This window comes from Pogonomyrmex barbatus, unplaced genomic scaffold (genome assembly GCF_055798465.1).
Source record: "Pogonomyrmex barbatus isolate J1 unplaced genomic scaffold, ASM5579846v1 scaffold15, whole genome shotgun sequence".
Taxonomy (NCBI): Eukaryota; Metazoa; Arthropoda; class Insecta; order Hymenoptera; family Formicidae; genus Pogonomyrmex; species Pogonomyrmex barbatus.
In genome coordinates, this window is record NW_028297111.1 from 5577709 (window position 1) to 5595168 (window position 17460).

At 31.7% G+C, this 17460-nt stretch overlaps 2 protein-coding genes across 4 annotated transcripts in view; both read left to right on the plus strand.

Annotated features, from left to right (window-relative positions):
• The window catches only part of LOC148937306 (uncharacterized), a 109500-nt gene that overhangs the window by 71776 nt on the left and 20264 nt on the right, over window positions 1-17460 (plus strand). The window lies entirely within an intron of this gene.
• Window positions 1-17460, plus strand: part of LOC105429942 (uncharacterized) — a 540048-nt gene that overhangs the window by 273 nt on the left and 522315 nt on the right. Inside the window, exon 2 of one of the 2 annotated variants that reach the window (XM_089073722.1) lies at window positions 1011-1421. In XM_089073722.1, coding sequence (XP_088929848.1) covers window positions 1184-1421 — 238 coding nt within the window. In that variant the 5' untranslated portion in view covers window positions 1011-1183. Of the gene's footprint in view, window positions 1-1010; window positions 1422-5728; window positions 6137-17460 lie in introns of those variants that run through there. The other variant, XM_089073724.1, reaches the window with a different exon arrangement.

The window sequence follows — 17460 nt, forward strand, 5'->3', positions numbered from 1 at the left end:
ACGTAGGTCGTGTCAATATAGATGTATATATAATACATTGCGCCGCAAAACGGATACTTCATTTTTGTATTCTTTTTTTTGTGATTCGTCACTCGTTTCGAGCTCGAATCAGGAAGCAATTATTGCTATTATTTCGTTGTCGATACGACGAACGATTTTTATCGACTCGCATACAAGCTAGAAATATGTTCTCAGAATTTAGTTTCGAGTTCCAACGGCTAACTCAAAAAACATTCCGCAGTTTTTCGTTGAGTCTCATTTAAGAATTACATACAAGAGCGTACGAGAGAGTGAGAAATTTCTCCTTTGAAAATTACTGAATGGAGCATTTTCTCATTCGCATTTGAAGATCGGATATTCGCAAAGTTAGATTCGAAGCGAAAAGGATTATTTAGCTATACGTGCGAAACCGCGAATCTGCCGCCTACATCTCCGAAAGTCAGAAAGAGAATCATCGAAAAAGTCAGAGATCTCGCTGCCATTTATCCTGGATGTAAAAAACGCGGTAGTGATAATGGCGATCCTTCCATCTCCTCTGTTCCTTCGATTTTTTTTTAAACCGTCCAACGATAACATCAATCGGAATTAATTTCTTTGAAAGCGAGCAAACGTGCGTTTTAATGGTTTCCCCACCTAACACGAAATTCCATTAACAGCTGTTTTTCTCAAAAGAATTCCTTCTTGAGCATTTGTGTTCTTTCGAGTGAGCATTTTGATTTCATACGTAGCTACAGAAAATTCTTAATATTTTGTTTTCTTTAAATTCTAGTCCATTTTTCTCTTTGACATCTTTGATATTTTTAGATTAAAAATTAAAAAAAAGAAAGTTACGATAATCTTCGATTTAATTTTCATTAAGGAAAACCTAAATTTATCAACAGATTTTAAAATAAGTAGAAAAAGTGCACTTTTGGAGGACAATGTGAATATATTAAAACGAATCACAATAGAAAGAAAAAGAGATAAAAGTTAGTCGCAAGTTTTCTGAAAATTCTCCATTTCTTTCTCAGTTGTTTCGAAAAGGAAGAAAGTCGAATAGAAATCCGACGAGCAAGACGAAGTGCAGCATCAAGAAAGATTTTTGATTGCCATGCAAGGCAGAGCCGTGAACCAAAAAGGATCCCGCGCATCGAGGAGATGATTCGCTAATGATGTCACTTTGAAGACCATTTGGAAAACAAAAATGTGCTGCTCAGGTAATCCAGGTGGAATCAGACTGACCAGATGCGGCGTCGTATGTGGTCTTGCCGCGCTAGCGGCCCTCGGCATCGCTCTTCTGGGCCCAACCTGGTTACAGACGGAGGAGAAGCTCGTCGAGCCAAACATGCCTAAAAGTTCTATCAACGTGATCAGCGTGAAATTCAAGCTCGGGCTCTTTTGGGTCTGTTCAAAGATCGTGAATCCTTCCAACCTAACACTGCGTGAGTAATGATTATCTTCTTGATTACGATGCGGCGATATAAATAAAAAACATTTATGAAATCAAACGAAAACATTTATGGAAATCTTTTATAATATTTTTAAGAAACACGTTTTTGGTTAATTTTAGATTATTAGCTAGCACATTATTTTATCATATTTTTGAAATTACATAAATTATATAAAGTATATTGCTTAGCGATTGTACACTCTTACCAGATACGTCAAAGAAAAACTTCATAATTTTACTTTAATAAATATTCATATTGTGAAAAATCATGGATTTTACAAGTGCCTAATGAGCTCTGTAGTTGGTTTCACATTTTCTATCTCTCCCGTTTTCTCGATGAAATTTTGCAGCAGGTTTTGCGGAAGATTTTTAAGAACGGCGAAAAGTAAACATAAAACATAAAAACAAATAAGTAGTTGTAAAGAGTGCAATAGGGAGGGAAGAAAAAAGGGGAAAAGAGAAGGGAACATCTACGGATGGCGCAGTTACAAGGATGATTGCAACCACCCGGATAATGACAATTCTTTTTTATTTCCTTTACAGTTTCATCTTTCGTTTACTCAGACTTTTATTTCTCTCCGTCGTCTTTGCCATTTCTTCAATTTCCGGTGAACATCCTCTGTTCTCGCGTCGCGAGAAGGTTATCTTCAAACTATTCACCATCGCACGGAATACTCAATGTATGATCGAACGATTCATCCTTATTCCATACTGGGTTTTCAATTCTTTAAAGTTTGTGCGGTTCTTGTCGTTATTTATTCACGGTGATGGGTGTATATAGCATCTATCAGATTAGTGAAAGTTGATCGCGCTGTAAAAAAGTTCCACTGCTTTTTCTTAATCTTATTAAGATTTGCAATGGATTTCCAAGAATGAATTAGTTCAGATTGAATAAAATTTAATTTACTATCACATGTATTGTGATTTTTTTTTATTTTATACTTTTTACTTTTTACTTTTTACTTTTATAATTTTTCTTTTTACTTTATTTTATAACTCAAATTTGGTCGGAAAAATATGAAATAATTTTTAATTTAAGTTACTTGCAAAATTTATGTTTAATCACAAAATTTTGCAATTAATTTTTTAATTTTTTAAAATAAAGAACTAAACAAGTATAAGTTATTATTCCTTTTCTTTTAGCAGAAGATATATTAACAAAGAGATTAAAAAGAGTGAAGAGAAAATTTTAAGCTGGAACTAATTAAGTTTCGATACAGATAAAGATTCAAATAATTCAAGCTGAAAGTAAAATAAGAAATTAAGACTAGTTAAGGATTTAATTAAACTTCTAAATAAAATATAATACGCGCGAAGAAAATTTTAACAAATCCAAGATTATTATAATGCTAAAATTTAATAATAATAAATTTTAGATAAACTATAAAAAAATTAACAAAGTGTCAAATTAATGATACAATATTGGATACACTATTTTTTTTATGTATTTAATTCAATGGAATATAACTTAATAATATACTCTTTTCAAATTCTTACATGACATAAAAAATAAAAATATATTCACATTTAAAAATAATGAGAATGAAAGAATTTAAGCTAACAGCTTGTTAATTATCGATTATTTACGCGGGCAAGTGAGAGATTCATACGTCAGCGAAACGCCATTATCTGGTTGCATTGGAAATCTGTACACGAAGCGATTTTATAATGAAGTTGCTATTTGTGAGCGTGTTCCTATTATTCGACAATTAATAAATGATTTTATCCACGGCAATCTTCTTCGCGGGGCTAATTAATATTGAAGCTATGGAAATAGTGGCGAAAATCGATTTTTATTGAACTCTTACGTATCATCGATGATTTTCTCAATACATTTTTAAATATAAAGCTTGGCAACATGTGTGTAGCGTATCTCTAAAGTTATTACATGACATTATGTTTGAAACGACGAATAATATTTCGCGCCATAAGCGGTTTGCTAATCTAATTCTCATTAACACCAATTTCGAGTTTTAAATGTGAAATGACATTTTGACACGATCTTGACGTTATTTCATTTCGATAATTTATACTAGACTAGGAGATCGACCCTCTTTTGCGTCAACTCCGCTAAAAACCCCAGAATATGTTACATAGATAGTAACTGAATTAAATTCGAAAGTTCTGCTGCTGAACTTTAGAAAACTGTGAGAAAAACTGGTTCTGACGGAGTTGAATTGGGTCACTTGTAAGTAGTCATGTTCTCAAAGCTATATCATCCCTTTTCCTTCTCCCCTAGGGGAGATTGCGCATTAGTTATTAGTTTAAATGAACGGTGAGAACAGCAAAGAAATACTTTTAAGCTTGGATGGAGAGAAACGAACCGACCACCTCCCGGAGACAGGTGATTCAAAAACGAAGAATACTAGCTTCTCGTAAATCTTCGCGCCTTTCAAGACGATTTTTGTGCAAAGCTTTAATCTTTAAGATTCTTCGATAAGCGACCTTAACTGTAAGAAAAAGTTCGATTGCTCAAATATTACAAAGCCGTATATTATTTACATTATTTTGCAAAAGTGCAAATATTTTGCAATTTTTCTTTGTTTTTTTTAATTTTTTGAAAAATTCACAAAATTAAGGTATTATTTATTATTAATTTCTACCCTAAATTCTGTGGCTTTAATTTTTATAGATTTATTAGATCTTACAGTCTTCTGAGGAATTCCGATATTCAATTTTATGAAATTTCTAAAAATTTATTATCTTTCGATATTTGAATTTATGTCTTGGTATTTAAATAAATATTACTTCTAATTATTTAATTTATAATGTATAAATATGCGTGGAATGTTAGCTTATTTATTATTAAAAAATTTATGAATTTATTTTGTTTTAATCTGTTTTCTTAGATGTATTTGTTTATTTTTTTAAATTCATCAATTTGTCAATAACAATTTGATTTACGTAAATTCGATGTTTTGAATACTGATATATTTAAATTACATCAATTTATGTCAATTTGTTGCTCTAAAATTCAACAGTATGGATCGTTTCTCAAAATCATTGCTAACTGTAATTCACATTAATTCGTTTTAGTTTTTTTGAGATATTTTGAAAAGAATTGGTGCTAAAACGAACGTAATTAAGGTGGAGAGAAGTCGATAAATAGGCGATTTTTTCTGATAGTACAGTTTGCTGAATCTGCAGAAGGAGACTTTATTATCCTTGTCATTGCATGGAATTCGTTTCGGGGACTAAAAATCGAGATTTTTGTGTTGATTCGCGAGGTCAATGGTCGCTTGATAATTAATAACTCACATCAAATTGATATCAAATTGATCGACAGAATGATATTCTGCTAAAGAAATTCCTTTAAATTTTACTAATTAATCAAATTAAAGAATCAATGTAACTTGTAATGTATATTATATATAAAATAGATAATTTGTATGTGCATTACGTATGATATAATTAATAAATTAATACATCCCAGATATTGCAATACAATTAGCTACATTAGTTATTAATAACTCCATTTTATCTATGATATAATTAATTAAACATGTATTATTACATAATTATAATTTGTAATCTTACTTGTCAGGAGAATTTATATTGCGAATTTAAATTTCATATGATTTAATAAATAATTTAAATATAATAATATTATTGTTTTAATTACATTCTTTTCATATCAAAATTACTTTTATATCAATGCGCTGTTTTTATATTAAAACAATAAAACATAATTAAAATAATAATATTTGAGTCAGAAAACAAATAAACGAACAAAATGAACAAAATAAATTGCAAAATAAATATTGCAATTTATTTCATTATTATTGTTACTTGTAACATATTATTTACTTTTATTTACTATCCAAATAAGAAGGGAGGGTGTGCGTCACGGCGGGGCCCGACCACGAACCAGTCGTGAAAACTCGTAATTATTTTGCGAAAAAATACCACCTCAGCCAGGAATCGAACCTGGATCTCCTGCTTACCGGGCAGGCATCTTATCCTTTCGACTACCGAGGCATGTGATGATATTTATCGCAAATAACGTGTTTAGAATAACACGTCAACAATACAATGATACATATATATATATACATATTACAATATATATATATATATATATATATATATATATATATATATATATATATATACATGTATTCTTTCGAATCCCCACGACTGGTACTCCAGAGAGATGATGGTCCTATTCACACTTGAATCGCCTGCTTTCCGGGCAGGCATCTTATTCACTAGACCACTGAGGCTATGTAATATTTAGATCGCAATATTCAGATAAGTCAAGACGTTTGACTTATTTTTAATATGAATCGTGATGGTGACAATCACAGTGGGTTTTACAATTATTTAATCAGTGGCGTAGTTGTTATCCAATGGAATGGACGGTTATATACAGCGGTTATATACAGCGGAGATAAGTAATTACCGGCGGCGCGGACGCGGTAGCGGATATTTACAGCGGTGCGAATGTGGATACTTACGGCGGGCGTGGTCGAGAATCGGAGCGCTGCGGACGCGGTAGCGGTTCGTCGCAAGCGCGGACGCGGATATTTACAGTGGCGCGGATCGCGGGTATTTACAGCGAGCACGGATCGCGAATATTTACAGCGGACGCGGATTGTGGGTAGATACTCGGAGGCGAGGACGGCGACGGCGGTTCACAGCGGCGGGTGCCGACGTGTTCGGTCACAAGGCGCAACGGCCAGAAACATCTGGCGTGGCGAGTTTGCCGTACGTTGCGTTTATTGTTCGGAAGTCAGAGGAGATACTTAGCCAGCGCCAGTAACTCCTGGCTGGAGCAGCGAACACGCTATCTCGAGTGTTTCCGGCAAGTGGATTCGGTGAATCGGATAGGAAAACGGAGAATCGGCTCTGGTCAGTAACTCCTGGCTGGGGCGGCGTACTCGCAACCTCTGCTTGGCGAATTCTCTATTCGGGATCGGAGTCGGTTTCGCTAAGCGAGCCCGATGGATGATTCCGAGAATCTGTCTCTTTTACGATCGGATCGGGCTTTTTATACCCCGCGGATCGATAATTCGGTTAAATTCGGCGTATCTTCGGATCAATCCGCGAGTATTATTTTGCCTAATTTACAATAATAAAATAGCTTTGTTCGTTACTTCTTGTGTTTTAAGTGACGCGTTCGGGCTTCTCCGGGCGCGTTCGGGTATCTTCGCCGCGTCGCGCTAAGTAGCGCAGATTCCTCGTACGGCCCGTAGGCCGTGATAATTATAAAATAATTCAAAGCGTTTATCGGCGCTTTTGCGCCTTTAAGCCGACGGGCGGCTTTCGTCCGCAGAATGAAAGATCAGACGGAACGATGCGGCGGGGTGCAAATTACACATCGTTACAAATTACACATTAGCCATGAAATATGTATTAGCCTATATGTATTAATATGTTTAATAAGAATCATTATTCTTAATGTTTAAATTGTTGTATATATTTTATTTACTTATTAATGAATTTTATATATATATATATATATATATATATATATATATATATATATATTAGGTGTACAAAAAGTTCTGAGCTTTTTTTGTAAAATTCAATCTTTATTCAAAAATAAACAAAAAAATATTAATCAGTGAAATATTCCCCGTTTGCATCAACGATTTTTTGCCATCTTTCGGGTAGCTTGCGAATTCCTTGACGATAGAAGCTCACCGGCTTCGAAGCGATAAAATCATCAATGCATTTTCGTATCTCTTCAAATCTCACGAAATGTGTATCAGCCAAATGATGCTGCAGCGACCGAAATAAGTAGTAATCGGAAGGCGCCATGTCTGGGCTATACGCCGTGTGCGGGAGAAGTTCCCAGCCTAACGCAAAGATGGTCCTGAGTCGTTTTCGCAACATATGGTCGAGCATTGTCATGAAGCAAGATCATTTTACGACGTCCAGTAAATGGCCTCTTTTCTTCTAATGCATCGCTCAAATTGGTCAATTGTTGTTGGTAGCGATCTGCCGTGATTGTTTCATCCGATTGTAACAACTCGTAATACAACACACCTTTCCAATCTCATCAGATACAGAGCAAAACCTTCTTGGCATGGATATTGGGCTTTGGCGTCGATGTCGAAGGTTGACCAGGGTCAACCCATGATTTTCTACGTTTAGGGTTATCATAAAGAATCCACTTTTCTTCGCCTGTAATGATTTTGTGCAGAAAATCTTTTTTCCGGAACTTTGAAAGCAAAGTGAGTGCAGTTGTCACGCCGACGATTTTTGTTGTCTTCGGACAATTCATGCGGAATCCATCTGCCTTCCTTCTGAATCTTTCCCATCGTATGTAAACGTACGGAAATGGTTTGCTGCGTAACGCCAAGCTGTTCTGCAAGCTCCTTTTCAGTTTGCGCAGAGTTTATATCCAGCAGTGCTTGCAATTCGTCCGTTTCAATCTTTTGAGGACGTCCAGCACGCGGTTCATCTTCAAGACTGAAATCTCCTTTGCGAAATTTTTGATACCATCTTTTACATGTAGTATGACTTACAGCGTTCTCTCCATATGCAGCACAAATCATTGCAGTGGCTTCAGCAGCATTTTTCTTCAGATGAAACGCGAAGTGGATGGAAAATCGAATATGCTCTTTTGTTATTGCCATCGTGAACACTACTGATTTTTGAGGTTATGTGCATCAAACGCCAAACCTTATGGCATTTTAGAAGGCCAAATGTCAACGCTTTAAAACCGCAAAAGAGCTCGAAGATATATAAAATTTAAATTGTTATTTCGGTTGTATAAAATCTAAAGCTCAGAAAGCTTTTTTGTACACCTAATAGGATGGGTGATCGGTTTTAGAAACATATGATGATACGAGATAAAAGCTGTTTCATCACTTTCTCTCATTTTTTTCATTTTTTCATTTTTTTCACTTATTTTCTGTAAGGGATGTCACATACATTATAGATTTTCAGTACTTGCAGTCAATATCGAAACGCGACCATAATTTTATTGTCATAAGTATGCATAATTTGATCTCTTTATATAATCATAAACAATTTTATTTATTTATATATGAATAGATTAGGTTAAAATCCGTACATAATTAGATCTACAAAATTATGTATAATTATATATAATTAGATATAAACTTTTTTTCCTGGGTATGTACAAATTTTTATATAATTTAATGTATATCTTTCTATTTGAAAAAGAAATATAATTTTGTATAATTCAATTTAAAGTTGTAAGCATTTTGATATAATTATTTCTAATTATTTCTAATCTAAGATACAAATTTTTTTTTTTTGAAAAAAGTTTCCATATAAGTTTACATAATTATACATAGAATTATTAAAATTTTGATATAATTACATATAATTAGATATAAAGTTTTTACCCAATAAAAATTTCAATATAATTTCATATAATTTGACATGGAGTTATAAATATTTTGATATAATTACAATTAATTAGATCTAAACATTTTATTCGAAAAGACATTTCAATATAATTTTATATGGAATTATAAATGTTTTGATATAATTGCATATAATTAGATATAAGTTTTTTACCCGAAAAAAATTTCAATATAATTTTATATAATTTGATATGGAGTTATAAATATTTTGATATAATTGCATATAATTTATAATATTAATATTAATAGATCTCATTACATGTATATTACATTATATGTAATATATATTATTATATATAATTGTATCTGATATGATATAATTGTACATATATAATTAGATTTAAACTTTGTTTTTTATTAATATTATTTTGAACACATTGAAAGATATGAATACATTTTTATTATTTATTATTTTTTTTGATGTATTACAACAATATTGTAAGACTATTTTATTCATTTTGTGAAATATCTGTTAGGAGTACATATATGGGATCGCTAAGCCATCTTTAAGAGCTCCACTTTTCGATGTTTCGTAATGTCTTGAAATAAATGACACATCCCTTTTGATCTCCCTAACCGCGAACTACGCTCAGAAACTTCTGATTTGACATTTTTATCATTTCTCGTTCTCGATGAGACTTTCGCGCATCAAAGGGCAAGTCAGCTTGTGAAAGGACAAGAATGTGTCCGCTTTAATTTTCGAAAAGACGAGAAGATAAAGTCATTTAGCAAAGCACGCTCTTATAGCGATATATCAGATGTACTGTATGCTGCGACATTAAATTATCTCATTATGTCTTCAAGGTTTGAAGGATTACAAACTTTGCATAATTATGTATAAAGAACTTAGGTGTAAGTGGTTTGCACAATTTCGATTTAACTTAATATAAAATGAAAAGTTTTTGTTGGATAAAAAATCCATTCCTTTCTCTCATATTATAAAATAATCAATGCTAAGAAAGAATAGATACAATAATGACTTGAAACGATTAATAATAATAACTTATTATAATAACTTATTATAATAACTTATTATTTTTCCAATTATTTTCTCTGGAAATTTTATTTTTCCGTTATCATTTTTCTAAAACATAAAACGTGAATAATATTCATGAATTATTTATAAATTTAGAAAAGTGAGAGGGAGAGAGAGAGAGAGAGAGAGAGAGAGAGAGAGAGAGAGAGAGAGAGAGAGATAAAAAAGAAAAAAAGAAAGCATAGAAATTGGGAATTCGAGAGAATGGATTTTTGTAATGCAATTGATTTTACGAAACATACATGGCATCTCCGCGTTTCCCACTCTTGTGTTAACACACGACATAGTGAAGCGCAATCGATGTGCTCGGCGACTTTTCGAAGTCTGTAGTTTTGGGAAATCTAAAAAAAAATCTCAGAGATTTTCCAGCCACGAATAAAAAGGGAAAGAATGTCAGGCTAGAATTGTCTTGTAAGCGGAGTGCGAGTGAAAATCAGATAGATAGAGCCGAGAGTATGGGTAAGCAGTATAAGAAATTCGAATCGACTATCTGATAGGTACCATGTACCAGATGTTTGGTTTGTGGTACCATGGATTCTAGAATCGACAGAATTAAGACGTAAAAAATTTTTTCGATTTATCACCTGATAAGCATGTACATTTTGTTCCGCTTGATGTGTATCGTGTGCAGAAAAGAAAAAAACCTTGAAATTATATAAGTGATTTCTATGTTAAACTTCAATCGAATTTGATACTAAAACTCTTGGAAATTTTTGAAGGATTGCGAATTATAGTAATCGTATTATTTGAAAATATTAAGTTGAATTGAAAAAATTCAAAAAACAGAAAAAAACAAACAATATATTGATACCAGCCGAATGTTAAGAAACAACATCAAGTAACACAGCCGTTTTTTCCGGCAAGCAGGATCTTGGTTGCTAAATTTTTTGTATGAAATAAATTCAAATAATCATATCATCAACTACGTGTCTAGATTAGTAGACTTTCCACGTAGTAATTCTATAATAATTCGATAATTAAATATTTTTGATATCGATTAAAATCCCTTTATTATCTTCCTCCCCACTAGAATTATATTTTGCGAAAAATATCATCTCAACCAGAAATCGAGCCTGGATCGCCTGTTCTCCGAGCAAGTATCTTGTCCATTAGAGCACTGAAGCTATAGTAATATCGCAATACTTAGAAAAAAAGAATTTTGTCTCTGAAAAATTTGAAAGTTTCTAAAGCTCAATTATCTAAATTTATTTATTTAACTACATATTTTAACAACAAAGATTTTAAGACTTAAATAATTATATTATAAATAATGAATTATACAGATATATTAAATCTTAAAAATATATTAAATTTTAAATATTGCATATTATATTGCATATTATATTTTTTACACATTACACGCAGACGCACATAATTTTTAGATCACATATTTATATAGAAATATAAATCAATCACATAGTCATGATAACCTAACATTTGTAAGCTATAAAGAAAAAAAAGAAGCAAAACGAGATAACTAATCAGCAGAAAAGAAGCAATAAATTCGATTATCAATTTAACAAAGCTTTTTAAAAATGGATTAATTTTATATTTTCTATTTTTTCTAACATTGTTGATATATTATTCAGTTTAAGGGTTATGATGGAAATGCTGTTACTTGATTTAAAATTAGTGTTACTTGATTAAAATATTACTTTGGAAGATACAACAAGAACATAGTGTCGCCCTCGCGGCGGTCTCGATCACGAAACGCGTTATGAGTAAGCCGCGCGCGAAATAACTATACTTCTTTAAAAAGCAACGGAACTTTAACAACTAAAGAACAATAAATACACCGCGGACACACGTCCGTCCGCCTTAAATCTCGTAACAACAACATAAAATAGCGCGTTATAGTAAACATCCAACGACGTGTCCAGGGAACAATCCTCAGTTTTAAAACATCGATTCTTGAAGTATCGATTTTCCGGGGCAACGACGAGCGGATATACCGCTCGGTCATAACAATACATTTTCGACTATATTTTCATGGAATTTTGAGGATTTCTCTTATTGGATAAAGTTGTGTTACTAAAAATATTCTAAAGTTAGATACAAAGTTTGTAAGAACGAATGTAAGTACGATCGTAATCATTTGTCATTTTTGACTATTTTCTTTCAATTCTCTCTCACCACGTTTTTCCGCGTTAATAACGAGTGGCGGCCTTGTTGCTATTAGCGGCCAGTTCCGTTCTTGTTTCCCTCGGAAACTCGAATTAATATAGTTTTCCGAGTGAATCATTGCGAATGAGTGCCGTGACAGAAAGTCCGATGAATTTATTTCATTAGCAATTGAAACTGAGAGTATCACACGAATTTACGACTGTCACCTGTGTTTAAAGATAAATCAATCACTAGCCAAGATATATAACAATCGAAGTTTGATTAGTTATATTAATTATTTTACTTCAGTGCTCGGAATTGGTTGCTCTTTTCGGCTTGATTTCGACGGTGACGCTTACTGTCCCTATCACTCGAAGCTCGACGGCCGAGTTGCCGCATGTTTTCAGGAGCGTTCCATATTAAAAGTGCGCCAAAATTATATCTTCCACCATTATTAAAGCAACTTTTTTATTAAATTATTTTTATTTTTACAAACATTAAATTTTCTTTTTAACAAATTTTATGTGTTTCATAATAATATTTAATGATAATAAATAGGTTTACAATAGAATTATTACATAATAATTAGAATAATTAGAAAAATTAAATTATTATTTTAAACAATAAGTTTACGCATCACCCGTTAGATATTATTGACATATTTTTTTGAAGTGGTTTTCCTAGTAATTTTTTTACTTAATAGTTTCTTATTTAATAGTTTCCTATTTTATTAAAAAGAATCAAATATATGACTTGACAAGAAATGAAAAATAAGAATCTGACCGTATAATTTTTGTTTGTTTAGATGTTTGTTTAGAAATAGAAAATTAATTTCATTTTCTACGTTTCTATGCATGATTTTAATAGAGATGATATATCAGTAGAAATTTTAGAAGAACTAGTTTGCATCAGCAGAGATAGTAATGCAACGTTCAAAGAAGAACGTTTTTCTTTTCTTGTGCAGCACTGTTCTCGTTGATGCGAACTAGTGCTTCTAAAATTTCTGTGGATATCATCTTTAGAATCGTGTAAACAACCCAGAAAATCAAATTAGTATGTTCATACGAATTGTTTTTTCTTTCGTTTTCCTTATTCTTTATATATTATATTTTACAATACAGAATTTTATTTTCCTGCCAAGCTATATATTTGATTTCTTATTTTTAATGGAATAAGCCTACTGGGAAAATCATTTAAAAAAAAAACGCATCAATAATGCCTCATAGGTGATGCAGAAACCTATTGTTAAAACTTTAATTATTTTAATTATTATGTAATAATTCTATTATAAACGTATTTATTATCATTAAATATAATAAAACAAATAAAATATGTTAAAAAAAAATTTAATGTTTGTAAAAATCAAACTAATTTAATAAAGAAATTGCTTTAATAATGATTTGACGGAAAATACAATTCGATTGCATTTTTAATATAAGACATTCCTAAAGCACAAGGCTACAGTGACTTGATCGTCAAGTCTCGGTAATGGGGTAATTATAGGTGTCGCCTTCGAAATCGGGCCGAAAAGAGTAATTAATTCGGAGCACTGTTTTACTTTATAATTTGTTAAAAAAAATATTATATTAAATTTAGCAACTTCAGATAATTTATATACAAGGTGTCCCAAAACTCCCGCATTTGGAGTACACTACGTGATTTTTTATGGTAAAAGAAACAACTTTTTCCTTTAACAAAATTGCGTGCGACAAGTAGTTTTTACAATAAATCATATTAAAAGTGACAAATGAGCGCGCGTATACGTAGCGGTCAGGATCAGCGCGCATTCCTCAGGCCGGCGCAGCCTGGTACTTAATCTTTGACGACTTCACGTACTGTATTGTTTAAAATATAATACAAGTTAACAAAATAAGTATTGTTTTCATCCTTTAACGATTCAATAAAAAAATTTTCTGATTTCGTAGCATTATCTGGAAATAAAAAATGTAAATATATGATGTATGAACTGAGCATTCTATTATTTTAATTATTTTTTATTTTTGTAAGCGTAATTGCATATGACAATAAAAAAATACTGAAATTAACGAATACTTATTAATTATGTGAGTAATTAATCATAAAAAATAAAAAATTGATTTTTTCATAATAGTGTCTAAATAATTCATTAAATTTAGTATTTTTTTTATTGTTATATGCAATTGCGCAGTAATTAAAATAATAGAATGCTTAGTTCATACATCATATTATTTACATTTATTTTTATTTCGAGATAATGCTACGAAATCAGAAAATCTTTTTATTAAAATATATACAGAGTATCCCAAAATTTCCGCATTTGGAATACACTACGTGATTCTCTATGCTAAAAGAAACAATTTTTTCCTGTAGCAAAATTGCATGCGACGAGTAGTTTTTACAGTGAATTAGATTAAAAGTGACGAATGAGCGCGCGTATGTAGCGGTCAAAGTCAGTGCGGTCTGATACTTAATCTTTGACGATTTCACGTACTATATATTGTTTAAAGTATAGTACAAGTATAATACAAGTTAACAAAATAAGTATTGTTTTCATCCTTTACGTAACGATTCAATAAAAAAATTGTCTGATTTCGTAACATTATCTGGAAATAAAAATAAATATAAATTATATGTGTATGAACGGAGCATTCTATTATTTTAATTATTTTTTTATTGTCGTAATTTTTATCGTGCGCAATTGCATATGACAATAAAAAAATATTGAATTTAACGAATACTTATTAATTACGTGAGTACAAGGATTACGTGAATACGCGCGCTCATTCGTCACTTTTCTAATCTAATCCACTCTAAAAACGTAACGTCACGAAAAGTAAAAAATTGATTTTTTCATAATAGTGTTTAAAGATAAAATATTTAAATTTATAATTTAAGATATTTTGAGAGAGCTGGTTCTCTTTTTATTTTCTCAGAGAAAATTAACAAAAGTTTTATACAAAAATATTTATCTTTATAATATTACAATAATTACATAATCTCATAAAATTTTAATAACGGTTATATTGATATTTTGAAACTTTTTCACATATTTCGTAAATGTGTAACATTATTTCTAATATCTTGTATCAGAGAAATTAAAAAAATTATAAAAAGTTAAAATTATTTAAATAAAAAAAGTATGAAAAATTATATTTGATAAAATAAATAATTTTGATAATTATGATCTAGACGTTATGTAAATTTTATTTATGTAAATTTTAAAAATATGTCAAAAATATAAAAATATTTTAAATATTTTGAAATAACCGTATTTAAAGTATTACATATTGCGTATATGCTCTGCAAAAAATTTTCCTTCATAAAAAACAATTTGATTAAATTATTTATAATTGTTAAAAAGTTCAAAAATTCAACTTTTCGTTATTAAGCGTTACATATTCTGTTAAAAGAAAACATTGATTACACGGTTAAAACAATAAAATAGAAAACACAATTCGTAAGCATTTTTGATGTAGAGATATTCGTAATAAATTCGTAATAGTTGTAGTCCTGAAAAGAGTTGATTAAAAATTTAAATTTATAAAAGATCGAAGTGTAATCTTCTTATTTGTATGCAGGCATTGACTCTGTGAATAAAACTATTTTGCGTAAGCTGAAGCATTTCCGGTGTAATACTTCCTATTGCACAGTGCAGTTTTTCTTCTAATTCTTCTAATGTATTTACAGAATCTTGATAAATAAAAGTTTTTAAATAACCTTGTAAAAAAAATCGAGCGAATTAAGATCAGAGAATCTTGCTAATCATATGACAAGTCCATTTCTACCAATTCAAGAATTTGAAAAGTGTATATTCAAATAATCTCTAATATGCCTGCTATTGTGAGGAGGTGCTCCGTCATGTTGAAACCACATAATTCGACGTATATTTAATAGTAAATCTTCCAAAATAAAAAATAAATTAAACGAAAAAAATAACGAATAATTAAACTTAACAAAAAATTTAACGAATTATAAATAAAATTCGTTAATTCAGTATTTTTTTTATTGTCATATGCAATTGTGCAGTGACTGAAATAATAGCATGCTCAATTCATATATCATCCCAGCAAACATAGTTATATATGTCAACATGGTTACAATGAAACCGAATGTAACACATTATATTGAATGTACGTTACATGTAACGTCGATGTTAGTTATAATTTCCCTTTCATCCAACATCGCAGTGATGGTATATCAATATAACATATGATAATTAAAATGGAATATAACTGTTATATGATATCAACATAACTTCATTGCATTGTTATATAACATCAACATAACTTTATTACATGGATACATTGTTACAATGTAACGTTACTTACAAATCTAAAATTTAATTTTTACCTATACAAAACCCAGAAAAGATCCTTGAATTAATTTAAAGTAAAACTAAAGAAAAGATTTTAAAATACATATCTTATGAAACTTTCTTTTAATTTTGCTTTAAACTAATTCAAGGATCTTTCTGGGATTTGTATGTGAAAAAGACATTTGCGCGCGTAGATAAGGAAATAAACAAAATTCATCAGGTTATTTATAATATTTATTTTCATTATAATTTTATTCCTCTTTTTATTTAACTTCATTATTTAATTTAATGTTTAATTTAAGCACGCGAGCGCAACGAAACTACGCACAACTATGGCGAGGCGCCCGGGGCATGTGCAAAGCACTTGATCGCAACAAGGCAAGTTCAAAAGCTTCTCTCTAAATTGACACGCGGCACGAGATCGAGCCGAGAATAATGAAAAGTCACGATACTACTAGCAATGGCGGGTTTGGAACGCGCACCACACACAACTGGCACCAGCGATGGGCGACAAACGGATATCAAGATGGCCGTGATGAGCTGGAAGCACTACTCGGATCGAGCTGCCAGAAATACTCACGGCAGCATCGGTGGTGGGACATTAGTGGAGAGAGCGCGAAACATGCATACAGAACATAAGCCACATCCATTTGCGCTCGGCGTTTCGACTACCTTCGGACGGTAGAAATGAATAGCAATACTATCCTACTCTGTCACGCTTGAAGCGCTGTGCGAGGAGAATAGACATACTATCGTACTCTCTCGCGCTCGCACAACGTATCGAGCATGAGAAGAATAGAGATTTTTTTCCCAATGGATATGCTATATGTATGCAAGAATAGCGAGCGGTAACCGAGAAACATTGGAAATGCTCGAAATCGTACGACGTGTCGAGGGCGAGAGAGAACGGTAGTATCTTCTTCTCGCAACACGTCGAGCGCGAGAGAGTATGATAATCTATGATAATCTATGATATATCTATTCTCTTAGTATATGAGGTGGTATGGGACGTCAAAACAAACTCCCACCACTTTCCCACTCGCGTCAGGATCGTGGCCTCCAGCTGTCAAAATTGAGCCTCCACGTGGAAATGGAATGTTCTGATTGGCTGAGGGGCGTGGCCAGTGATAATTAGGTAATTAGTGGGGGCGTTCTGATTGGATTCTCCCATAGTTGCCCGGTGCGTGATTGGATGCTCCCAAAGCTGCCAGGGGTATGATTAGTTTTCGAAATGCTAGACGAAAAGGTAGGGGGA